The following is a 26,309-nucleotide window of genomic DNA, read 5'->3' on the forward strand; positions in this document are numbered from 1 at the left end:
TTGGCCCTGCACTTCTGGCACTGGGTATTCTTGGGGTTCTGACAAAGGAAAACCCTGCTAGAACACAGAAGGAAGGTCCGCCCCCTTGGAGATGGGATGTGAGCCAGATAGAATCTGGATGGGCTGAGATGGAGGGAGAAGAGCCTGTAGTAAGGAAGGGTGAGGAAGGGGCATGAGCATGTCTTTCCTTGGATTGTCCTTTTCTGTTTTGACATCCCAAGCCTACAGCTCATCACTAGTGAAAATGTAAGAGGTATAATAGGGCCTCTGGTTCTGCTGAGAACAAAGACACACCAGTCCTTCCATGCACCCACTGCATTCAGATGTACCCTACCTGCCCCATTCCTTCTAAGGTCTGCCCACTGGGACTTTCAGGGAGTCCAGTCACCTGAGTGTGAGAGTGAGGGGTGCCTCCCACACCTCCACTCTCCACCCCAGGATGTGACTTCCCTTGAAGTCCTGTGCTGGCAGGTGGGGCAGAGCTGAATGAAGGGCAAAAAAGGAGGAAAGAAACATTTGAAACACAACTTGGACCCAAAGCAGAGCAGGCTAGACTGGCAAGCTAAATGACTTGGGTGTGCCTAGAAAAGGGCAATGAGGGCCTGGGATTTAGCTCAGTGGTTTCGCCACCTGCCTTGCAAACCTAAGGACCTGAGTTCAATCCCCAGTACCAAAAAAAAAGAAAAGAAAAGGGCAATGAATGGGGACTTGAGCAGTAAACAATGAGTGCCGATGAAGAAGAGATGAATGGCATTCTAGGAGGCCAAGTGGACAGACAGCAAACTCAGAGGATGCTTTCTTAAGAGGGCATGGAGGGCTGGGGATTTAGCTCAGTGGCACCACGCCTGCCTCGCAACTGCAAGGTCTTGAGTTGGATCCCCAGTACCAAAAAAAAAAAAGAGGGCATGGAGACTGGCCACGGGATTTATAGCTCCCAGATTACCTTGATCCTCAAAATCTCACTCTCTTCTGTAACCAAGAACTCTTAAGTTCTAGAACAGTATAGGAAAGAAAGAAGCCAGTCAAGTTTTCGCAATCTTAGATATTTTATGTAATGTGTCCTAGAAGCTAGCATCTTGAGAAGGTCTACTACACAGCTCAATAATGTTAGTTATTCAAATGCATTTAAATCATTTTATTCTCCCAGTGCAACATTTTATTTCTGTCCCCTCCCATCACCAAACAACTCCTATCCCAGGACATCCTAGAGGAATATTAATGAAAGACACACTTGGCATGACCTCTGCCATTGAGTCAGCCCCAGGTCTGTTTCCATGCTGAGGTTTCAGTTTAGTGTTATCTTAGACAGAAAAACTCAGAGATACATATTCAGGGAGCCCCAGTGCCTGCTAGAGTAGCTTTTTCTCCCTCTAGATTTCCAACCTGGGCTGGCAGAGATGACAGCAGAGCCGCTGACACGCTGCTGTTTTGGGAAGAGCTGGATCCCTCTGCGGGGCTGGGTTGGGCCCGTAGCTCCCATTCCCTCTCCTGGGAAATATGTACAAGCCTTTTTTTTTTTTTTTTTGGTACCAGGGATCAAACTCAGGACCGTGCACTTTCGAGGCAGGTGGTGGAACCACTGAGCTAAATACCCGGCCCTGTACAAGTCATTTTATTAAGGGATAAGAGATTTTGCTTTTCTTCCCTTATTTCAAATCTCTGGGGGAGGGGATGAACAAGCAATAAAGCAAAATCAAGGGAAGTGAAAACAGCATCATTTTCTTCTTCATCATCATTCCCATGATCTCCATATAAAATTGACTGTTTACTCAATGTTCAGTGCACTCCACAGAGTGTATCATTTAATTTTTAAAGCAACCATAATAGGCGGAGTTATTTATTGTCAACTGCATTTATAGATGAAGAAAACAAAACTGGGAGATAAGTGGCTGATACACTTAAACAGCGCATAGTAAGTGTAAACTATCACACAGTGGGGTCCACAAAGAAGTGATTTCAGACTGTCTGAACTCAGATTTCTTCCTGATGATAAATTGTCCCTTTCAGGGCTCTGGGAGAGCGCAATGAGACATTCCATGAAAGGCACTTAGCATGGTGCCTGGCACAAAGGAAGGATGCATCTGAATGTCAGTTCTAGGTAGAAGGTAGCAGGTCCAAGCCAAAAGCTGTGTGATTCCAACCTGTGCTCTCCAGACTGGCTCCTGAAAACAGAACTTTCCCCCTACGTGAGGCAGAGAGACCTTGACCTCAGGGAATGAAGGCTATGGACCACTAGTGAGGCTTAATACTAGAGCCAGACCTGATGGACCTGTAAGGAACTTGTGCATAGAAAGAGAGGGCCTCCCTGGTGAAGGAAGGGATGAGAGCCACTGCCAGGAACCTGGCCTGGTCCTGAGGAATAGCTCCACTCTGCCTGCATTCCAGGTGTGAATGTGTCCCTGGCTACAGTGGGAAGCTCTGCGAGACAGACAATGATGACTGTGTGGCTCACAAGTGCCGCCATGGGGCCCAGTGTGTGGATGCGGTCAATGGCTACACGTGCATCTGCCCCCAGGGCTTCAGGTATGGCAGAGGGCACTTCGGGAAGGTGACAGTCTGGATCACCATGGCAGGGGCCCAGTCTCCCCTACAGTACCCAGGGCAACTCCATGTGGAAGCTGGACTAGGGGTCCAGTTCACATATTATGCTATTATGCTTGACCCCGTTCCACCTAATCAAAGATGGCACCACCATGGAGCCCAGTTTACAGGATGGGGTCACTACATGCCCATGTAGGGCAGGATCTTTCTTCTAGACAACAAAAATATGGTATCCCAGTAGCAGAAAAAGAGGTCAGGGATGGGGGTGTGGCTTAGTGTAGAATGCTTAGCATGCGCAAGGCCCTGTGTTCAATCTTCAGTACCACAAAAGAGATAGACAGGGGAGAAGAGGGGAGGAGTGAAAAGGCAAAAAATAGAGGGGAGGGAGAAAGAAGGGGAGGAAGAGAGAGGGAAAGAAGAAAGGAGGGGAGAGAGCACAAGGTGAATAGGAGGATTTGGGCTCAGTTTCTGGAATCAGTGAAGCCAGAAGAAAAGGGAAATGAGAGGCACTGGCTGGGTGGTGGATGTCTGCAAGGTGTGTGGAAGAAGCCAGGCTCCTGATCTAGCTCTTACACTGCCTGGGAGGCAGGGGCCATACTTAAGGGAGCTTAGACGGGGGTGCAGTTCCATGTACATCAGGATCATTAGATGGCATAAATGCAAAATATGCAAATTATGAGCATATGAGCCTGGGAAGGGCCATGGAGTTCTCAAGACTAGTGTTTCTCAAGGCTCAACTGAGATCATCTGCATCAGAGGCTGATGAAAATCAAAATTCCTGAGCATCATCCCAGAGCTACTGAATTAAAATTTGGGGGTGGCAAAAATGGGGCTGAGAGTCTGGACTTTGTAAAAAAATTATGATGAAACATATATAACAAAATTTACCATCTTAAATGTTTTTAAAGATGGTGTTCCATGGAATTATAGATGTTACCATCACCATCAGAACTTTTGCATCTTGCAAAAACAGAAACTGTACCCCCTCCCTGAAGCCCCTGGTAACCTCTCTTTTACTGTTTATATGAATTTGACTATCCAGGTATTTTAAAAAGAATCACAGTGTTGTCCTTTGTGGCTTATTTCATTTAGCATAATGTTCTCAACATTTATCTATGTTGTTGCATGTGTCAGAATTTCCTTCATTTTTTGAATGAACTGTGTCCCCCTGGCTGGCTGTGCCACTTATTGTTATCCATTTATCTGTCCAGGGGTGAGAATCTGTACTTCCAACAAGTACAGATTTCAACTTTTCACCCCAGGCAATTTTGATGACACTCAAATTTGAGGACCTGAACTTTCATTTGACTCATTTATTTTTAAAAACTGAGAAACTAGGCCAGGGATTTAGTTCAGTGGTTCTGCCGCCTGCCTCACAAGCGCAAGGACCTAAGTTCAATCCCCGGTACCAAAAAAAAAACAAAACTGAGAAACTGGAACGTAGAGGAAGGACGGACTCACCCCAGTTACTGGCAGGGCTGGAACTAGACCCCGGCACAAGTTTCCTGTCCCATCCCACACTGCCTTTCTGCTGGAGGTTCTTTGTAAATGAGTGGCTGTCACCTCTTCCCCCTCCCATCCCCGCCCATGCTCCTCTACCTCCTCCCAGTGGGGTGTTCTGCGAGCACCCCCCACCCATGGTCCTGCTACAGACCAGCCCTTGTGACCAGTACGAGTGCCAGAACGGGGCGCAGTGCATCGTGGTGCAGCAGGAGCCCACCTGCCGCTGCCCACCAGGCTTTGCCGGTCCCAGGTGTGAGAAGCTCATCACCGTCAACTTCGTGGGCAAGGACTCCTACGTGGAACTGGCCTCTGCCAAGGTCCGGCCCCAGGCCAACATCTCCCTGCAGGTACGTCCCGTCTCACCCTGCCCTTCCAAGGTCCCTAACATGCCAAGTTCTGTCCCAGGTGGTAGCAGTCCTTCCCCTTCCCCCGAAACATCATCAAGGATACATTCAGCTTTAGGGAAGCTAGACCAGGTCAGTCCAGGGATAGCTGGAAATCCCCCTGGGCCAGCTTTGCTGTGTGCAGCAGGCCCACTTCTGGTCTCTTTCACTGATTCCTCTAGAAAATACTCGCTCCACGGTGATATACCAGGCACTATGCTGGGAAGTGGGAATTCAATGGTAAACAAGACAAACAAAGCACCTTGTCAATCCAACATGGTAAGGAAAGACACAGTGACAACTGAGGTGCTGTGGGAGCACATAGGAGGGGCAGTAGTCCTCACTTAGGGAAGAATTAGAAAGGGCTTCTCAGAGGCTGAAGGAGGAGTAGTTCATCTGAGAGAGCATAAAAGAGTAGGGACTGAAGGGATAGGGTGAAGAACAGAGGCTGGGAGAAGCTAGTTGAGAATCAGCATGTGCAAAGTCCCAGAGGCACAAACAAGCAGGACATTTTTGGGGAATGAAAAACCAAGTGGTTTTTTGTGGGGTTTTTTTGGTACCAGGGATCGAACTCAGGTCCTTGCGCTTACACAGCAGGCGGCGAAACCACTGAGCTAAATCCCCCGCCCCCAAGTATTTTTTCTATATAATTTTTTCATGTTCCTTGCCTTTGGACCAGAGCACATTCATTCCAAATTGTATTTTTGCTCAACCTAAGTGTTGTTCTGGGAGTGAGGGTGGCCACAGAGGTTTATGATAGGCAGAGAACAGACCCCTGACTGCAGGACTGTTCTGAGGAGGCACCCCAGAGACACGCTGCAGGGTGCCAGCCCATTAATGGCCTCTGCCACTCGGGGTTGGCTGCTGCTGGACACTAAGCCTCTTCCCTCCTTTTGGTGATGGCCACATGAGCCCTGGGTGAACCCAGAGTGTGCAGGGAAAATGCTTATTCCATAAAGACCTACCTGACAGGCACTATTCTAGGCCCTGGAATTGCAGAGATGCAGGAAAACGTCACACTGCCTCTCGCTGTGGAGCTTGCAGCCAATGGGCAGGCCCCTGAGATGAAGGCTGGTGGTGGGCACAGCAGGAAGGAAAGCATTTCCAGTTGCCGTCACCCCCGTAGCCCTCCTTCCTCACTCCCACCCTCGGGAACACGGCCTTAGGTCCCCACTGGCCAGGGCGGCCCCCGGTACCCCAGACACCCTGGTGTCCTCTCACACTTACCCATTGCATGTCCCATTCCTTAGGCTAGACAGGGGCCAGGCTGTGGGAACCCACCGACCCGTTAGACTCATCCCTGCTGCCCCTCTGGGAGCAGCTGCTGAAGCTGGTGGCTCTCAGCCTTGCCAGACCTTAGAATGCCCTGGAGAGCGTTCAGAATATCTTTGCCTGAGCATCAGCCCTGAGAGATTGATCTACTTGCTGAAGCCCAGACACCTGTGTTTTTAAAAGTCCCTGGATGACTCTCAGCACAGTGCATGATTCATAGTATGCATTGAATTACATGGTAGTTGTTGGCGATTTGTTTCTAACTATTATTATTATGCTTTATGCAAAAAGACAGAGGCCTCCAAAGGGGCAGGCACTTTGGTGGAGCCGTTTCATAAGCCAGGGGGACAGGACAGATTAGAGAGTGCGAGGCTCCTGACAAACATAAATACCCTCCACGTCCATGGGTTTGACATCCACAGATTCAGCCCACCTCAGATTGAAAATATTTGGGAAAAGAAAAAAAACTGGCAGTATTACTGCACATATAGACTTTTCCTCCTCATTATCCCCTACATGATAGAGTTTAACAACTATTTACAAAGCGTTTACATCCAGTTAGGTATCATCAGTAATTTAGAGATTAAAGTATAAGAGAGGATATGCATGTTATATGCAAATATTATGCTATTTTTTATAAGGGATTTTGGCATCACCCGAATTTGGTATTCTGGAGGGATCCTGGAACCAATCCTGTGCAGATACCAAGGGAGAGCTGTACGTGAACACAGAATAGTGTGCGTAGTGGGGGGTTAATGAGCACCTTGAAGTAAGTGATTTGCTTAAGCAGCATTTGCTGAAGTATAAGTATAGCTCTTGCCTTCTGGTAATTTTCAGACTACATGTTGGACATGAATTCAGATCTGGGCTGGGGACAGAAGCAGCCACCTGGAAGAAGGTGCTGTGAGATGGGTCCTGAGGGCCTGGGCCTCAGCTAAGCTCTAACCCATGTCCTGGCTGCTCTCTCCAGGTGGCCACTGACAAGGACAACGGCATCCTTCTTTACAAGGGAGACAATGATCCCCTGGCACTGGAGCTGTACCAGGGCCACGTGAGGCTTGTCTACGACAGCTTGAGCTCCCCTCCAACCACAGTGTACAGGTAAGGGCCACACCCACCAGCCACTCTGCACTTGCCTCGATGGAGAAGACACTGGGTAATTCTAATGCGTCCTCCCTCACACACTCACTCACAGAATGGTAGATAGGAGGGAAGAGAGCCAAGATGGAGACAGGCAGGAGGGGAAGGCAGGCCCATGCAGGGAGATGACACCTCATTACCGTAAGATAAATGACCAACTGTCTACTGTGCACGGAGCCAGATGCTCCAATGGGGATGAGGCTGCTTAATGAGATGCCCTTTTCAAAATGTCATCCTCATCTTTTATTAGTTTAAGAAAGAAAACAGAACAATTAGCATGGAACTCAAGGGGGAGAAATTCAAGAGCATTCAGGGACTAGACTACTGCTTAAGTGACTTTCAAACAGTTCTGAAGGACAATTTTTCCTAAAGTTCAGTCTTTTCAGCAGTCACCTTGTGCATTAGCTTCTCATTACTGTTAAAAAAATTCCTGAGATAATCAACTTACAAAGAGGAAAGGTTCATTTTGGCTCACAGTTTGAGCTGATCACCTCATGGAAGCAAAGAGAGGAAGTAGAAGGAAGTAGAGTTCCACTGTTCCCTTCAATGACACTCTAAAGCTTCCACCACCTCTCAAGTCTTCAATATGTGGGTATTTAGGGGATACCCAGGATTGAAATTACAACACCCTGATTTTTCACATTATCTCTATGGTAGTTATACAGTTGCTTCATAAGCTACCTTATGTCAGCTTTCGTACTGCTCACTTTTTAAATTCAGCTTCATATTAATATCTGAGAAGTACGTTAAATATTTTTCCACTTCTCAGTAAGATGTATATAGACTGAGTATCCCTAATTTGAAATCTGAAATTCTCCAAAATATGAAACTTTCTGAGAATCAACATGACACTCAAAAATTTTCAGATTTTACAGCATTTTAGAATAGGGATACTCAACTGGTAAAGTCTATGCCAATATTCCAAAATCTAAAACTACAAAATCTGATATACTTCTGGTTCTAAATATGTCAGATAAACAATACTCATCCTGAACTAAAGAATTATTAAAATTTTAAAAATTTTATTTATAAACATATTCATAATTTTTCAAAGATAACTACTAGAATTTTTAAGTGTCTACATTACCCCTAAAGTCATGTAGAAGCCCCAGAAGGAAAATACAAACTCAGAAGCCATAGTAACAAAGAGAGGCCATACTCTCCCTTGGGAAGCAAGAGCATATTTCACTGGGATTAGGGAAGAGCAGCAACTTTGGACTTTTCTTCCCTTCATAATTGAGTCTTTCTTCAACTGAAACTTCATGTTGAACTCAAGAATATTACATACATAGAAGCAGACCACCCTGCCAGATTATGGGGGGAAAGTTCACTCCTTCACACATGCCATCAACAAGGTCCCTAATTCTCCTCCAACAAACCCACTTTGGAAACTTATCGTTTAAAACCAGTGGTTTGGGGAAGGGGAGGTGGCTCAGTGGTAGAGCACTTGTGTAGCATGCATGAGGGCCTGGATTCAATCCCCAGCACCAGAATTAAAGCAGTGGCTCTCAGAGTATGGTCCCTGAAACAGCAACGCTAGTATCAACTGGGAACTCAGTAGAAATGGACATTTTCAGACCCTACCCTGAGACTACTGAATCCAAAGCTTGGGGTTGGCCCCACCAGATCTGTGTTTTAAGGAATCTTCTGATGCATAAGTTTGAAAAGCAGCAGTTTCCATGTGAAAACAAGTAGAGAGGTATTTGAGTTGGATCCTGAAGAAAGGGAAGAGATGAGTGAGAGAATAGATGAGCCAGCCAGCTTGGGAGAGCAACAAAGATAAGATAAAGAAAAATGACAAGGGCACTGGCCAGAGCAGAAGGCTCATCGTGCAAGGTAAGGAGTGACAAGACCAGCCTAGTTAGGGACAGCTGGGTATACCAAACACCAGGAGGAAGAGCTTACCCAGTGGCCTCTGTGCATCCTGGAGACTGGACCTCTTAACATCTGCGTTCCTGGAGTCCATGGGCCAAGTGGAAAGGACAGAGCACCAAAGATACCAGGTCAGGTGCAGCCTGCACACAGCATCTGGTATCACACTGACCTGCACTTAAACAAGTGACTATCTCTCTTCCCTTAGTTCACTCTGGGTATGCTGTGGACAATCGCAGGAGGTGGCTCTTGGAGTGTTATTGAAGGTTGAGAGTGCGCTTGGCAAACTGAGTAGGGACAGGGACCTGTAGAGGAGAGACGGTGAAAACCAGGCTTTCAGGGGTAGCCAGGCAGTGTCCAAAGCTTAGGACTGTCCCCAAGCAGTCAAGCATCCTCTTACCCTGCTAGTGATTGTTGGAGGCAGTGGCTTGGTAAAGGATGATGTTGGTAGTGGAAATGTGGAGTCACTACGCTGAGTTATGAGATGGGAAAGAGAATTGCTACCTCCCAAGAACAGTCATGAAGTTCAGGAAGTGGCCCTGAGAGACACCAGACTTGGCCTGATCCATGGGAGGAGCTGAGTCACACCTGTCCAGGCAAGCCTGACGTGGATTCTCAAGCCAAGCCGTTGACAGATCTTTACTGCCTTTCAGCTCATGGTCATAAGGGGCCCCAGGCTCTAGAAATGCCATATTAAAAAAGGATTTGCTTCCCAATATAGTCCTCTGAGGCAATCCTGTTTTTGCCCTAGTACAGATTTAATATCTTTTACCCAAAATGCTTGAGATTAGAAGTGCTTTTGATTTCAAAGCCTTTCTTATGTGGGAATATTTGTGTATACATACTTGGGGATCCGATCCAAATCTAAACACAAAATTCACTCATGTTTCATATAAACCAAATACACAGAGCCTAAAGGGAATTTTATAGTCTTTTTTACTGTGCCAGTGCTTTGATTTTGACCCATTACATGAGTTAGATGTGGAATTTTCTGCTTGTAACATCATGTTGGTGTTCAGAATTTTTCAGACTTTGGGGTATTTTGGATTTCATACTTTTAGCTTAGAGGAGCTCAAGCTGTAGTGCTCTCTTCAGCGCATTGATTTGGTAAACACCTGTCAGGCACCTTCAACCTGGCCTGGGCCAGATGTAGGAAACAGGATGAAACACACACAGGCCAGGGGAGAAGACACACACACGAACCAGCAGTAGCAGGATCAAATGCATCCCAATGGGGACACCAGCATCGTTCTGTGAGGACACTTCTGAAAACAGTACAAATGTTTTTGCTGGGAGGACCAGGAAAAGATCCCTAGAAGAGGAGATGATGTTTGTGCTGAGGCTTATCTTACACCGAGAAGCATTTCCACAGTCTAGGAAGAGGAGAGGCCAGGGGAGGCTTCAGTAGGGGTTGTGGTGAAAGATCCTCGAGTGAATGAAGGACAAAGGCTGAGCCATTAGCAGCTGAAGGGGTCAGGAGGCCATTCTAGAAAAAAAACAAAAACAAAAATAGTTTTCTCCTTAGGGTCACTTCAGTGACCCAGGAAGGCCACCTCAAGCCTAGGGTGAGAGCCAGAAAGTCACCAGAGCCGATCTGTCAGGGGAGTTGGGAGCCTACAGACCTCTGCCCACTGAGAACCCCATGGACAGCCCATTCCTGAGGATGAGCAACCAGAGCCCCTGCAGGACTGAAGACCTGGAGCAGCTGGGTCCCAGGGTCTTCCTCCTGCTGATACCTGCTTGGGTTCAGCTGCTCAGCCATGGTAATGGGAGGTAGTAAAGGTGCGTCGAGATTCTATTCCTGGTCACCAGGGGAATACACAGAAAGCCCACCTGAGCCCTGCCCTGGATCATAATGAAATAGACTTCTCTAATCCTCAGTATCAACAATTATTAGAAAGTAAATTCACCAGCCTGCAAGGCCAAGAGGCCAAGCAGGTAAAATTCACAGGGCAGCGAGGCTAGATGTACATTAGGGAGCACTGGGGACTGCAGTAGCCAGGAGGGCACAGGCCACATATAGAGGGGCATCTGACCTCAGCTCCAACAGATGCTGCCATGGGGGAATACACATTATCAAGAGAAGCTGAAAAGCTGATTTCTGTGTGAAATATCCCAGCTTTTAGATGTCTGCCATTTTAAAACCGCAAGCAAGCTCCACCTGGCACGGTGCGTGCTCCTGGGGTCTTAATTACCACAGTTCCATTTTCTGCCAAGATCTTTGTCTCATTTGATCCTCAGCACAAGCCCCAGGCAAGCAGCATCACTCCTCTTTGAGGGATAAGAAGTCTGATATGCAGAGGAAGCCTAGTTAAGTGGCAGAGTTGGGGTTTAAACCCAAGTCAGGCTTCCACCAAAATGTGCTCTGCCAGATCTCCTGCCCTACTCCATGGGCACAACCTCCTTGCTGACGACAGGGCCAGAAGAGAGAACACTGGAGTGCAAGAGTCAAGCTGCTGTCCAACTAAATCGCAGGCACTTTTTGTTCTTATGGAGCTTTACCACCACCTATTGGTCACATTTGGCCTCCAGGTGAGAACCACGAGCACCCAGAGGAAGGACCACCCTCACCATCCCCTTTTTGAACAATGGCGTAGGGTCCTGTGGCTGAGAGGTGGGACCATTGCCACTGTAAAACACTGAGCATTAAAGAAAAAGAAACACAAAAAACAAAAAAACACTGGACACTTTAAGTCTCTTGTTTCCAAATAGCAAAGGAACTGTGCCTCCCACCTGGGGGTGTTAAGGTTCATTGCGAGAATTCAGGTGCCTTTGGTACCTTTGCACAGAGCTCCTGGCCCTTCCCAAGTACTCACTGCATGCCTACCCACCAGTTATTAAAAGCATAAGAGAGGTTAATGGCCAAAATGACCAGAACGTGTGGTCATGCCAGTCCCAGACAGGAGCCATCCAGCCTAGCTCTGCCACCTTCCATGCTGTCCCCCTCCACCTTTGTGCTGGCTCAGACTGACCCAGTAGATAATGAGAAAGACTCTCAGGTCCTCCTTCTTTCCCCTGAAATCCCTAAATATCTCTCCAGGAGACTAATTTCTGGAGCTTGGCGCCATACTATTACTGTTTCTTTTAATGCAAACAACAGGGTTTCATTTGTTTGTTTCTCTTGTAGTGGTAGAATCATTCTTCCCACTGATATTTTATTTCAAAGGCCAAGACTTTTTTTTTTTAAAAGCACATAGAAATGGAGCCATTCTTATTTGGGGATGGCGGTAATCAGACCTTTCAGGACTGCCCCCACCCCAAACCTCCAGGGACTCACTATGTGAAAAGCACTGACTTTAGGCATTGTTTCCAGGAAACTCAGGTTAAGTTGAACCAGGAACAAGGCGACCCTTGTACCCATGAGCATTGGCTGGCACAGACAAAGTTATGGAGGTTTTGCTTTGGAATCCATCTTGACTTTAAACCTCAATTCCACCACTTCCAAGCACGCTGTTCTTGGTCAAGTTCTTTATGTTCCATCCCTGTAACAAGGGGCTCACAAGAGTACATTCAGAGATGATAATGAGCCAGTGGAAATATGCAGAAACTCAAAGCCCTGAGCAGCTGTAAGGTTGAGTCAGTAGACAGGCTCTACTATGGTCCACTAACTTACTCTCCCACTGCAGTGCCCAGAATGAGTGTGAAGGGGCTTCTTCCTGGCTGGTTGCCCTCAGAGGCCATGCACCAGGTCCTGGGCTGGCCAGGGAACTCAGGAAGTGAGAACGGAGCCAGCAGCCAGGAAGGGGCTGGTGTGTGTGTTCACTGTACTTGTGTGTATCTAGAATGGAAAACAGCTGCCCCTCCCTCCCTAAACTGTAATCCTGGGTGTGCCAAGACCACCCACCACAGCGGCAGCCACCCCCACAGCGCCCTTTACAGCAGGCAGCTGCCCAGCATTTATTACATACACCGGGGGTGGGGAGCTGGATCCCCAAAATCCCATGTGTTGAAGGCTTGGCTGCCAGCCTGCTTTGCTACTGAGAGGCTGTGGAACTTCAAGCAGGTGGAGCCTCGAGGGAGGAAATTGGGTCACTGGGGCAGGTCTTGAAGGGAACCTGGGCACTGGCCCCTTCTCACTTGTATTTTGCTTTCTGGTTGCAATGAGATGAAAAGGCTTCCTTTGCCACACACTCCTACCACAATGTACTGTGCCACTATAGACCCAAAACAAGGCCAAGTGACCATGGACTAAAATCTCAAAACTGTGAGCCAAAATAAACCTTTCCTCCTTATTTATTTTTAATTTTAGTTTCTCTGTGAATTCTATCTCCGGTATTAGCTGGGTGATCTCAGACAAAGCACTTAACCCCTCTGGGCATCAGTGTCTATCTGGGAAATAGGGTATCTGGTACGTACAGATATCCCATTTCATAGAGTTATGACATTCACATAATGTGACCCAGTTAGCATCATGTCTGGCCCATCAGATACCCTTGGAGTACATGCTGGGACTGGTAGCATGAGGAAGGGGTGTGGACCTTGGTTCAAACCCTTGCTGTATCATTGATTAGCTCTGAAGTCTTGGGTAAACTATTTAATTTCCCCAAGCTTCCATCTCCTCATTTCTGCAATGGAAACAACAAACTTACTTGGCAGGAGTATTGCATGGCATTATTTCCCCAAATGTGGTACAACATGACATAAGTGGGCCATGAGATGAATTTAGGTGGGACAAAGACAAACTACTGGTATTTTAAATGGGAGAATTCATTTCCTACACACTAGAAAAAATTAAAGTCACACTAAAACAAATTTTTTCTGGAACAATATCTGTAGAGCAGTGCCAACTTAAATGCTTACGGATATTCAAGGGGAATTCAGGACGATTAAATGGTAAATGTATTAAGTAAATAATGTCCAGGTGGCTAGGCTGGGGATTTAGCTCAGTGGTTCTGCTGCTTGCCCCACAAGCACAAGGACCCAAGTTTGATCCCTGGTACCAAAATAATAATAATAATAATAATGATGATGATGATGATGATGTCCAGGCAGTACACAGGGAGAGCTATAATTAAGGTGACTGAAGGACAGATTACCACTATTAAATGACAGAAACAATGCAAATACATACTGATTGCTAAATGCACTACCTGACACTAGTCTGGATTTTGTAGTAGTAGAAAATACTACAAAGGGCATTATTGGGTCCATTGGAAAATTTGCACAGAAGATAGATTAAAGAATGGTGTGAATATTAAACTTACCTGAGTTGTTAACTATGCTGTTTTATTTGAGAGAATACCCTCATCCTTGGGAAATGCACAGTAAGGTATCTAGGGTTTAAGGACCACAATGTATATATCTTTATCTTTAAAGGGTTCAGGAAATGTGTGGGTAGGGGAAATAAATGATAAAGCAAAAGCAGATAATAGGAGAAGTTTGGTTGTATTTTCTGTACCATATCTTTGGAACTTAATTAAATTTGAAGTTGTTTCCAAATAAAAGGTAAAAGCCAGGCATGGTGACGCACGCCTGTAATCCCAGCACTTGGGAGGCTGAGGCAGGAGGATTCTTCGAATTTGAGGCCAGCCTGGTCTACACAATGAGTTCAGTACCTGCCCGAAGTATATAGTGAGAGCCTGTCTCAAAAAACAAAAACAAACAAACAAAAGAACCAGAAAAAAACAAAACGTAAGTGATGCTGGTCAAGTTGGCAGCCCAATGCCTGGCCATGGAAGGAAAACTATTGGCTCTTTCCTTTCTTTCCTGCCTAGTGTGGAGACAGTAAATGATGGGCAGTTTCACAGCGTGGAGCTGGTGATGCTAAACCAGACCTTGAACCTGGTGGTGGATAAAGGAGCACCAAAGAGCCTTGGGAAGCTCCAGAAGCAGCCAGCAGTAGGCATCAACAGCCCCCTCTACCTTGGAGGTAACACTCCCCTCCTGGACCCCTCTCTGCCTCCTCTCTGCTCCCCACTGCAGCACCTGCACCCAGAACTACCACCAGGGCCTCCCTGCTGCCATCTCAGCACACCCCGCCAGAGCCAATCAGGAAAGACCTCTCAGAGGTAGTACTGGCAAAGCTGATTCCTCAAAGGGTGAATAGACATTAGGCAGCCCATGGAAACAAGAGTACTTTGGACACATGCTTGGCAAGGAAATGAAGCAGGAATCTTTGTGGGAACTTCAAGGTGTGCAGAGAGGTGTTGAGGATGGGGGTAAGGTGAAGATGGGATAGGGAGGGTGACAGGAGAAGCAGCAGGAGATGGAAGCAGGTCTAGGCTCTGGACTGTGGGCTTCAGGTCACAGTCCCTCAGCTCTGCCTCTCTTTGGACACTGCAAGGGTCAGTTGATGAATGGAGAAGCACCAGTTTGAGATGAAGGTTGTAAAAAGGCCAAAAATACAAGTTGCTATAAGTCTGGTAGAGCCTGGGACTGAAATGCAGCCCCCGAACTGGTGGTTCTCAAAGAGCTGTGTGAGGGAAAAGCCACCAGAGCAGTTTGTTCAGCACAGGTGTCAGAGGTGACACCAAGAGTTGCCTTCTAAGGGGCTTGCATAAGTCCAGGAATCTGCACTGTTAACAGGCCGACCACCGCCCAGATGCAGGGAGCCAGGAAATGCACCTGGCCCAGAGCCAGCCCAGAAGGGACACAGCTTCTCCCCAGATGAAGACTGCTGCTCCCCTCCACTGAACCTGCTCCAGGTGTAGCCAGAGCAACCCTGAGTAACCTGCTTCCAGCCTGCAGACTGGTCACAGGCTCCTGTGTATGAGGTGGGCAGCTAGCAGTACAGAGGAGAGAGAAAACACAAGTCAGACTCAACAGCTAGCAGTACAGAGGAGAGAGAGAACACAAGTCAGACTCAACAGCTAGCAGTGCAGAGGGGAGAGAGAACACAAGTCAGACTCAACTGGAAAGCAAATCAGGTCTCTAGCAACAGTCTCTTAAAGATCCTGGAAAGAGGGGTACATGGCAGAGAGGGCAGCAGTCTGAAACCTTGAACTCCAAAGTTTCATTAATGAAGACCATTCCCTACACCACATCCTCTCTGCCAAACTTCAGCTTGTTCTCCCTGGGTTCTCTGGCAGGCTGGAATAAGGGGATGCCCAGGCTAGGAGAATAGCAGGAAGTCGGTGTACAGTCCATCCCAGGCCTACGAGGGGCAGGGGTTCTCGGCTGAGCCAGTGGGACCGCGCAGAAGTGGGTGACCAGACCCTCTCACTTTTTCTAGGGAAGTACAGACTACAGACCTTTATGAGAAATTTTCTATATTTAAATATTAGCAATGAATTTAAGTTTTTTAAGTAGTCCAATTGCAGGATCAAGGATCCGTGTCCTTGTGTGGAAAAGGCCCGGGTTTAGGTCCACTACCTTGATTTGAACAGCAGAGGCCCCAGGCTTTAAACCAAGATGAGTGTGTTCTCACCATGACGACTTCTGGGTACTGGGTGCAGCAAGCTGGGTGGCCAGGGGAGGATTTTCAGGCTGGCCTGGCCCCTCTCCTACAGGCATTCCAACCTCCACGGGCCTCTCAGCCTTGCGCCAGGGCACCGACCGGCCACTGGGTGGATTCCATGGCTGCATCCATGAAGTGCGCATCAACAATGAGCTGCAGGACTTCAAGGCTCTCCCGCCGCAGTCCCTGGGGGTCTCTCCAGGCTGCAAATCCTGCACTGTGTGCAAACATGGCCTCTGCCATTCAGTGGAGAAGGACAGCGTGGTATGTGAGTGCCACCCAGGCTGGACTGGCCCACTGTGCGACCAGGAAGCCCGGGATCCCTGCCTCGGCCACAGGTCAGTGTCCTGCAAGTACCAGATTCGCTGCATACATGCCGTCTCTGCCCTCACCTGAGAAGGGGGGCACTGATGGAGAAGGAGGAACTGGGATGATACTGAGGAACTGCTCAGAAAGTTGAGAGGCTGAGCTTGTAAATCTGACCAGCTGGCCTCACTCACAGACATCAAAATGCACAGGCCTTGCTCAAAATACTTGTCTTTCTCAAGTGGCCTTGGAACCTGTCCGGCACTGCCACAAGCCACTAGGCCACTTCTGCATGACTAAAGAAAGGTGTCCTTTTGGAGAGATAGTGCTCACATCCACTTGGCATGGCAAGTAGAATGAGGGTGAATTTCAGTCCCTCGGCAGTTCCCCTGAGTAAGACACGAGGTCTGCATAAGTATGCATAGCTGAATCATGTTTAATGGTTTAATCTCTTATTATTCATTGAACAAATATATATTGAGGGCTTACTATGTGCCCAGTCTCATGCTAAACATAAGAAGTGCAATATTCCTAATGTTAAGAAATCTGAATCAGCCAAAAATAACACCAGAGCCAAAACTGGTAATTTGGTTGGCTGTACAAGCTGGAAAATAATACTTTAGATCAGGAAGGAGGGAGAGCTATAAAGAGTTTGAGCCTCCTGTTGCTTTTGAGTATGTGTGACTCTAGAATTAATATGAATCCTAGCTCTAAATGTCATCCCAATAGGGATGTTTTCAGATTTTTTGGAATACTTGCATATACATAATGAGATATCTTCGGGATGAGACTAAATCTAAACATGAAATTCATTTACGTTTCCTGTACAGCTTATACACATAAGCTAAAGGTAATTTTATGCAAGATTTTTAGAGCATCTACATTTTGACCACAACACATCACATGAGGTCAGGTGTGGAATTTTCCACGTCCAGTATCATGTTGGTGCTCAAGAAGTTTTGGACTTTGGAGTATGTTGGATTTCAGATTTTGGATTAGGATGGCTCAAGCTGTAGTGGTAGTAGAAATAACCTTATTATCATTTAAGATAGTGAAGTCATTAAAATGTTTACAGAAAGTTTATATTCTTCGAAGCAGAGACTTGCCACTTGGATACATGAGTGGTGTGTGTGTGTGTGTGTGTGTGTAAAACTAGCCTCTATTGTGGTCACAGCTAGAAATGGACATTGGATAAGGCTCTCACAAGCTTCCAGCTAGTTGGCCACTGGGACAGGGTATTTAAGAGAAGACAGATGTTCACCTACTGGCTGGAAGAAGACACACCATGGGATGGAGGCCTCTTGGACTGAACTCAGTCAAAGGTCCTACAACTCTGGGTTGCTTGGTTTAAGCCTGGTTCCTGGCTGGGGTGGACAGTCGGTGCCTCTAGTAGCACTAATTCTGGTCTGGTTCCCTCCTTTTCCTCCTCCTCTCTGCCCCCAGCTGCAACCATGGAAAGTGCGTGGCATCTGGGAGCTCATACATGTGCAAATGTGCCGAGGGCTATGGAGGGACTTTGTGTGACAAGAATGATTCTGCCAGTGCGTGCTCAGCCTTCAAGTGCCACCATGGGCAGTGCCACATCTCAGATCGAGGGGAGCCCTCCTGCCTGTGCCTCCCTGGATTCAGTGGGGAACATTGTGAACAAGGTGAGTCTGGTATGCTCATGGGAGTGAGGACCAAGAGGAGTAGGGTTGGGGTTAGAGTCCCCTAATCAAAATGCCTAGGCTTCAATGCTGGCTGTGTCAGTTAGATGATGTATGGTCTTGGTTCTGTCACTTTCCGAGCCTCAATTCCCTCATCTTAAAAATGGAGGCAATATTATATCTTTTTGTATCAGATATCTACTGCTTCAATAACATCCAAAACATAGTAGCTCAAACCACACTAGACATTTTTTTTTTCATCTAATATGGTTTTGGTGGGTCAGAAACTTAAGGACATTTTATCTGGAGTCTCTCAAAAATGGACTTAACACAGTAAAGGCTGTGGTTTTGTAGAGGCTAACCTGAGGCACCAAGAGCTGCTTCCAACACAGTGCATTCCCACTGTGCTGGTTGCTGGCAGGAAGCCTCAGTTTCTCCTTGTGTATCTCTAATGGAGCAGTCCTCATGATAAGGCAGCCAGCTTGCTACAGAGTGAACAATTCAAGAGACCAAGAAAGAAGCCACAAGATCTCGTGTGATCTGACCATGAGAATAACTTGCACTGTCATTCCTACATCACACTGGTTACATGAATCAGTTGTGTTCACTGAGGAAGGGACCACAAAGGGGACATGGATACAGGAGGTGGTGGTCATGGGGAGCCACTTTAGAAGCTGACTACCATACTGCCTTACAGGATTGTTGGGAGGAGTATGAGATGTAAAGTTCATGGCACTTGACACAGTGCTAAGAATTTGATAGCTGAACTATATGACCTAGTTTCATGAAACATTTAAGTTATGAGTCTTAAAAGTTGGAAGCAACATTGTTATGAGGAAAAAGAACAAGCTCTGTCACTTAGCACCCACGTGCCTAGGAGAAATATACTTTAACTCTCTGGATCGTAAGTCCTTATTTAGCTCATAGCACCTCCTGCATAGGTTCCCTGTGAAGATTGAGATCATAGTAAATACAAGATCAGGACTCTTGAGGAACATCAGCAAGATGGCAGACTAGAGATGGCTAACACATGCATCCCCTAACACACAAAAGAACCCAACCCAGTGGATAAACAACTACATTTTGACTGGCATATCTGAAAGAGTGCTGGAATACAGCAAGGGCATGGTGTGGCCCTCAGACCATAGAAACCCAGGGTGGCAGCAGGCAGAGGGGAGTGGGACACTCCGATACTCACATTGGCTCCGAGCCAGGAGGGACTTCTACTTGCAGGGAAAAGGTAAGCAGGAGCCCCCCCACACACACACACACACTGCCACTGCCACTATATACATGAAGCCAGAGCCACTGCTAGAGTGTGTCTTGACCTGGCGGCCAGAAGGCCCTGCATCTCTCCATCTGTCATCCCTCCACACTCATGTGAGTGAATACTGTGTCACGATACACACTGCCTAAGTCTAGGAACAGTGGGACACCTGAGCCCAACGGACACTTTGCACAGCAGGAGGAGGACCTGATCTGCAGGACCAGCTACACACTGCCTCTCAACTTGAGAACCAGCCTAGTGCTCAACCAGTGAAGCTACACCATGACCACCACAGATTCGTGCAGTGCAGGACCCTGAGGCACTCCTAGGCTTCCCTGACATTAATGATAGCAGATCTGCATGGAGACTATACTGTTGCATCCATCTAGAACCAAAGCCAACACACCCTCCCCAAATGACACCCGAGAGCTCATCTGTAGGAGGAAGTCTTTCTCTACAAAAGCTACTCCATAAAACTGGAAAAGACAACTATTCTACCCGATGCACAGATACCACTTAGGGATACAAGAAACATGAAAAAGCAAGAAAATGTGATACCAAATGAACACAGGAATTCTCTAGTAACTGATCACAAAGAAAAGAGAATGTGTCAAATCCATAAAGAAGAATTTGAGATAATGATCTTAAACTAAGTTAGATACAGGAGAGTACGGAAAGGTAATTCAATGAAACTAGAAAAAGCAATTCATGACCTGAATGAGAGATTCAATACAGACATAAATATGAAAACAAAGAACCTAACAGAAATCTTGAAGCCGAACAATTAAATAAATGAAATTAAAAATATAATGTAGAGTTTCAACAATAGATCAAGGCTATCGAAGTAACAGGACAGCATCAAGTGAAAAATTATCACATTACAGAATCCCAAGATGAAGAAAATAAAGAGAAAAGCACAGAACACTTATTTAATGAAATAATAGCTGAAAAATTCCCAAGTCTTAGAAGAGAGATGACTATCTAGATTCAGGAAGTTCAAAGGTCACTCAATAGATTCAATCCAAAATGATCCTCTCTTAGGCACATTTATAATCAAATTTTTTTCTATGTATACTTGCTATAAATGAAGAATTGGATTATAATCAAATTGTTAAACATCAAAGGCAAGGAAAACAATTTGAGAAGGAGCAAAAGAAACGCACCAAATCACATGAAATATTCCCCCTTAGACTATCAACAGATTTCCCAGCAGAAACTTTGGAGTTCAGGACCAAGTGGGATAATATGTTCAAAATGCTGAACTAAATACCTGCCAGCCAAGAATACCATGTCCTACAATGCTGTCCTTCAGAAACAAAGGAAAAAACGTCTTTCCCAGACAAGCACAAGCTGAGATAATTTGTCATCACTAAATCAGCTCTACAAGACTTGCTTGAGAGAGTACTACAACTGGAAGTGAAGAACAACTCCTGGCAGAAATACGTTTATCATCATATTAAAAATAGGCCGTAACTGTAACAATGGCATATAAACCTTCAGATCCCTAGCATGAAAGTTAACAGTCAACATAGTCAAGAAGAACTGTGACTGAAATAAGTAGTGAAAAAATATAAAACATAAAAATGTAAATTAAGGAAATAAAAGTAAAAACTGTAAGGAGAGGGCAAGACTATTTGAAAGTGATCAGAGTTGTTACCAGCTAAAAATAATCTATTATAACTACAAAATTCTTTAATAACCTGACAAAAACACACACAATTTACAACAGACACACAAGTGAAAATGAAAAAGGAATCAAAGTTTAGCAGTACAGAAGACTACAAAGGTAAATTTAAAAAAGGAAGAAGAAAGGATTTGCAAAACAACCAGGAAGCAGTCAACAAAGTGGCAAAGGAAAGTCCTTACTCATCAATAATAACCTTGAAAATAAATAGATTAAATTCCCCAATTAAAAGATATGGACTTGGGATGTACAGTTGCTCAGTGGTCGAGTGCTTGCTTGTGTAGCATGTGCAAGTTTCTGGGTTTAATCTCCAGCACTGCAAAAATAAAAGTTACAGAGTGGCTGAACAGATTCATAAAATAAGACCAAACTCCATGCTGCCTACAAGAGGCTTACTTCACCTGTAAGGAGACACAAGAACTAAAAGTGAAGAAATGGGAAAAGATAGACCATGCTAATGGAAACCAAAAGTAACCAGAGCAGCTGTATTAGTTGAAATAGACTATAAGGCAATAATTGTAAGAGAGAGAAGGCCATTGTATAATGAAAAAGAGGCCAATTCAGGTAGACAGTGTAACAACTGTAAATATATTGTACCTGAATATGTAAAGAATATATTAATAGATCTAAGTGGGGAGATAGACTTCAATAGAATCATATGAGGGAACTTTTCCCACTCTCGTGAATGGATAGATCATCCAAACAGACACTCAACAAAGAAGCACTGGAATTAAACTGAAGTATAGACCAAATGGAACTAACATATGTATAGAACATGTCATCTGACAACTGCAGAATTCACATGCTTTTCATCAGCATATGGAACGTTATCCAGGATAGTTCATCAGTTAAGCCACAAACGATGTCTTAAATTTAAGAAGATACAAGTCATGTCATGGGTCTTTTTAAACCACAATAGTGTAAAACTAGAATAACTGTAGTAACTTTGGAAACTTTTAAATACATGGAAATCAAACAACATGCTTCTGATTAACCAGTGAGCCAGTGAAGAAATTAAAAGGTAGATTTTAAAATGTCTTAAGACAAAGAAATCAACAAATAACAAATGTTGGTGAGGCTGTGGGGAAAAAGGAACCCTTCTCCATTGTTGGGTGGCCCAGGGATGCAACTCAGTGGTTCTGCTGCCTGCCTCGCAAGCGCAAGGTCCCGAGTTCAATCCCTGGTACAAAAAAAAAATAATAAGCATTGTTGGTGGGAGTATAAATTGGTACAACCACTATGGAAATCAATACAGAGATTCCTCAAAAAACTGAAACTAGACATTTCATTTGACCCACCTATTCCCCTACTCGGTATTTTCCTATGAGTTAAATGCATCATACTACAGTGATACATATATACCCATGTTTTACCAGCACAATTTATAATAACTAAATCTTGGAAACAGCCCATATCCCCATCAATAGTTAAGAAAATGTGGTATTTATATACAATGGAGTACTACTCTGCTATAAAAAAGAGTAAACTCGAGTTATTTTTAGGTAAATGTATGTACCTCCAGACCATAATTTTGAGTGAAGTAAATCAGTCACATGAGTTTAAATATCACATTGTTTTTCTTGTGTGAGAAACCCAAAGAGTAAATAAGGAGTAAAATGGAGAACAGATATTGTGATGTAGGAAGAACATGTTCAAATGGGAAGGGGAATGAGGTAGAGGGAGAGAAGGAAGAGAAAGGGGATTTTAAAAAAAGAGAATGGAAAGGGAAAAATAGAAACAAAGTTTTGTAAATGAGAAGAAGAAAAATTAAAAGTAGGGGAAGGGAATGGGGAAAAATGATATATATATATATGTATAGGTACATATTCCCTGTGATGAATATGATCACTATGTATGGCAAATATGTACTAATAAAATAAAATGTCTAAGACAAATGAAAATGGGAACACATCCTACCAGATTCAAGAGGTACAGGAAAAGCTTATCTAACAGGGAAGTTTTTAGCAATAAACACTTACGTGATAAAAAGAAAAGTGATCTCAAATAACCTGAAATTGTATGTCAAGAAATTAGAAAAAAAGAACAAATGAAACTCAAACCTAGAAGAAACAGACTACAAAACAGTGCAAAATGTCAACAAGATGAATTGGTTCTTTGAAAAGATCAACAAAATTGATAGGCTTTAAATAAGACTAAGAAAAAGAAAGAAGAGAGAAAACACAAAATCAAAGATAAAAAAGGAGATATTATAACTTATACTACAGAAATACTAAGACTCATAAGAGACTATTAAGAGTAACTATACACAAATGGGATAACCTAGAAGAAATGAATAATTTATGGATATGTATTACCTACCAAAATTGAATTATGAAAAAAGATAATCTGAACATACCAATAAATACAGAAACTAAATCAGTAGTAAGTCTCACATCAAAAAAAAGACCAGTATTAAGAAGTCTCCCTGGGGCCAGGGATTTTTTAAAGACAAGGTCTAGCTGCCTCGCAAGTGCAAGGTCCTGAGTTTGATCCCCAGTACTGGAGAAGAAGTCTCCCATCAAAGAAAAGCCTCCTGGTGTCAGTCTACAGTCTATCAAACATTTTTTAAAAAACAAAAATAAATGCCATTTCTTCTCAAACTATTTTAGAAAATTGAAGATGGAATAGGTCCAATTCATTCTACAACACCAGCACTTCCAGAGACTCTGACAGAGAAGCAACAAAAAAGAAAAAGCTAGAGGCCAGTATCCCCAATAAACATAGATGCAAAACACTCAGCAAAATAAAAGCAACCCAGATTCCATAGAACATGGAAAAGATCACTAAATACAATAGAGTAGGATTCATCTCAGATATGCAAGGATGGTTTAAGGCAAATCAGTAAATCAGTAAAAAATCACATTAACAGAGGATAAAACTGTACAATCATTTCAATAGATGCAGGAAAACCATCTGATGAAATTCAACATCACTTCATTATAAAAACTCTCAAAAACTTAGTTATAGAAGACATGTACCCTGATACAATAAAAGCAATGTCTGACAAACCCACAGCTAACACAGTACAGAGAAGGGAACATTGAAAATCTCTCCTCTAAGATCTGGAGGATGCCCATATTATTACTGCTGTTTGACACAGTACAAAAAAAAAAATAGAACAATCAGGCAAGAGAAATAAAACACATACAAATTGAAAAAAAAAAGTTAAATTGTTCTTGTTTGCAGCTACCATGATCTTATACATAGAAACCTCTAAAACTTTCACCAAAAAAAAAAAAAAAAACCCAGGAAAAGCAATAAATGTTTCAGGATGCAAAAGCAACATGCCAAAATCAGTAGTGCTTCTATACTCTCAGTGAATTATAAAACAAAAAAGAAATCAAGAAACCAATGCCATTTAATAGTTGCTCAAAAGAAGACCTAGGAAAAAAATTAACCAAAGAAGTAAAAGATTTCTACAATAAAAACTATAAAACATTGATGAAATTGAAAGAGAAATAAATAAATGGAAAAAATCCTATGGTCATGGATTGGAAGAATTAATATTGTTAAAATGTCCATACTACCCAAATCATTGTATAGTTTCAATGGAATACCTATCAAAATTTCAGTACATTCTTCAGAGAGATAAAAAAAATGTACAATTAATGTGAAACCACAAAAGACCCTGAGTAGCCAATGCAATATAAGGCAAAACAAAAAAAACAAGGGTGGAAGCATCACTCTAACTGAATTCAAAATATACTACAAAGCTACAGTAACTACCACAGCATGGCACTAGCATAAAAGCAAACACAAAGAATAGAGAGCCCAGAAATAAATCCATATTCCTACAGCCAGCTGATTTTTCACAGAGGTGCCAGAAAACACACGTTGGGAAAAGGACAGTCTCTTTTATAAAGAGTTGTGGAAAAAACTGGATGTCCACATGGAACAGAATGAAAGAAGATCCTATGTTCACCATATATAAAAATCAACTAAAATAGATCCAAGACTTAAAAATAAGAACAGATACTATAAGACTTAAAAACATAAAGCAGAAATAGTTGATGACATTTGACTGAGCAAGGACTTTTTATAAGACCTCAAATGCACAGGCAAGAAAGCAAAAATAGATAAATGAGATTATAGCAAATTAAAAAGCATCTGTACAGCAAAGAAAACAATAACAGTGAAAAGAGAACTTACAGAATGAGAGAAAATACTTGCAAACTACATATCCAGAAATTGTTATCCAGAACATAAGGAACTCAAAACAGAGAGAGAGAGAGAGAGAGAGAGCGCGAGCGAGCCAAAGACAACTCAGAAAGAAAGAACAGAGGGAAGGAAGAAAGAGAGAAAAAGAGGGTAGAAGGGGAGGAAAAGGAGAAAAGGAAAAAGATCTAATTTGAAAATGGGCAAAAGACTTGAATAGATATTTCTCAAAAGGCATACAAATGGCACTAATCCTCGGGAAAATGAGATGTCACCTCATACCTGTTGAAATGGCTACAGTCAAAAAGACAAAAGACTTATGTACTGGTGAGGATAAAACAAAACATGTATATACACTGTTACTGGGGAATGTGAATTAGTACAGCCGTTATGGAAAACAGCATGGAAAAAATTAATAATTAAAAGTAGAACTACCATATAATCCAAAAGCAAAGGAAATGAAATCAGTATATCAAACAGTATATCCCATGTTTTTTTGCAGCACCATTCACATTAGCCAAGTTGTAGAATCAATTTGTGCCCATCAATAGATAGATAAAATACTATTTTAGATATATATTATATACACACACAATGGAATACTACTCAGCCATAAAAAGGATGAAATCCTGTCATTTGTGACAATATTGATAAACCTAGAGGACATTATGTTAAGTGAAATATGCCTAACACAAATAGACCAATATTCAATACTGTATGATATGCTTATATGTGGAATCTAAAAATGTGGATCTGGGCCGGGAATTTAGCTCAGTGGTTTCGCTGCCTGCTGCACAAGTGCAAGGACCCGAGTTCGATACCCAGTACCAGAAAAAAAAAAAACAAAATAAAAAAGTGGATCTCAGAAGCAGAGAGTAGAACAGTGTTTACCAGCGCCTGGGGAAAGGAGGAGGAAGGGATGATAGGGAGATACTGGTGTTCTGTTGCACAGTAGGGGGACTATAATTAACAATGTGTATTTCAAAATACAAAAGATTTTGAATGTTCTCACCACAAAGAAATATGTTTGCGATGAAGATAAGGTAATTACCCTGATTTGATCATTTCACAATGTAACTTTAACAAAACATCACACATTGTACCCTGTAGGTATATGCAATCACTGTGTGTCAAAATACAATTT

General features: G+C 43.8%; 1 protein-coding gene and 1 long non-coding RNA gene across 8 annotated transcripts in view; one reads left to right on the forward strand and one right to left on the reverse strand.

Moving 5' to 3' along the window:
- Slit3 (slit guidance ligand 3) overlaps positions 1-26,309 on the forward strand; it is a 606,864-nt gene that overhangs the window by 577,807 nt on the left and 2,748 nt on the right. For all 5 annotated transcript variants that reach the window (XM_004836404.3, XM_087194497.1, XM_021239832.2 and 2 more), the window contains 6 exons: positions 2,386-2,523; positions 4,151-4,391; positions 6,670-6,800; positions 14,426-14,580; positions 16,160-16,445; positions 17,857-18,062. In XM_004836404.3, coding sequence (XP_004836461.2) covers positions 2,386-2,523; positions 4,151-4,391; positions 6,670-6,800; positions 14,426-14,580; positions 16,160-16,445; positions 17,857-18,062 — 1,157 coding nt within the window. The remainder of the gene's footprint in view (positions 1-2,385; positions 2,524-4,150; positions 4,392-6,669; positions 6,801-14,425; positions 14,581-16,159; positions 16,446-17,856; positions 18,063-26,309) is intronic.
- The window catches only part of LOC110344756 (uncharacterized), a 106,927-nt gene that overhangs the window by 4,939 nt on the left and 75,679 nt on the right, over positions 1-26,309 (reverse strand). For all 3 annotated transcript variants that reach the window (XR_002387548.2, XR_015444633.1, XR_015444632.1), the window contains exon 2: positions 8,745-10,197. This is a non-coding gene — a long non-coding RNA (uncharacterized LOC110344756). The remainder of the gene's footprint in view (positions 1-8,744; positions 10,198-26,309) is intronic.

Source organism: Heterocephalus glaber, unplaced genomic scaffold, assembly GCF_053883595.1.
Source record: "Heterocephalus glaber isolate CG9 unplaced genomic scaffold, H.glaber_assembly_v1.0 deba00001606, whole genome shotgun sequence".
Taxonomy (NCBI): domain Eukaryota; kingdom Metazoa; phylum Chordata; class Mammalia; order Rodentia; family Bathyergidae; genus Heterocephalus; species Heterocephalus glaber.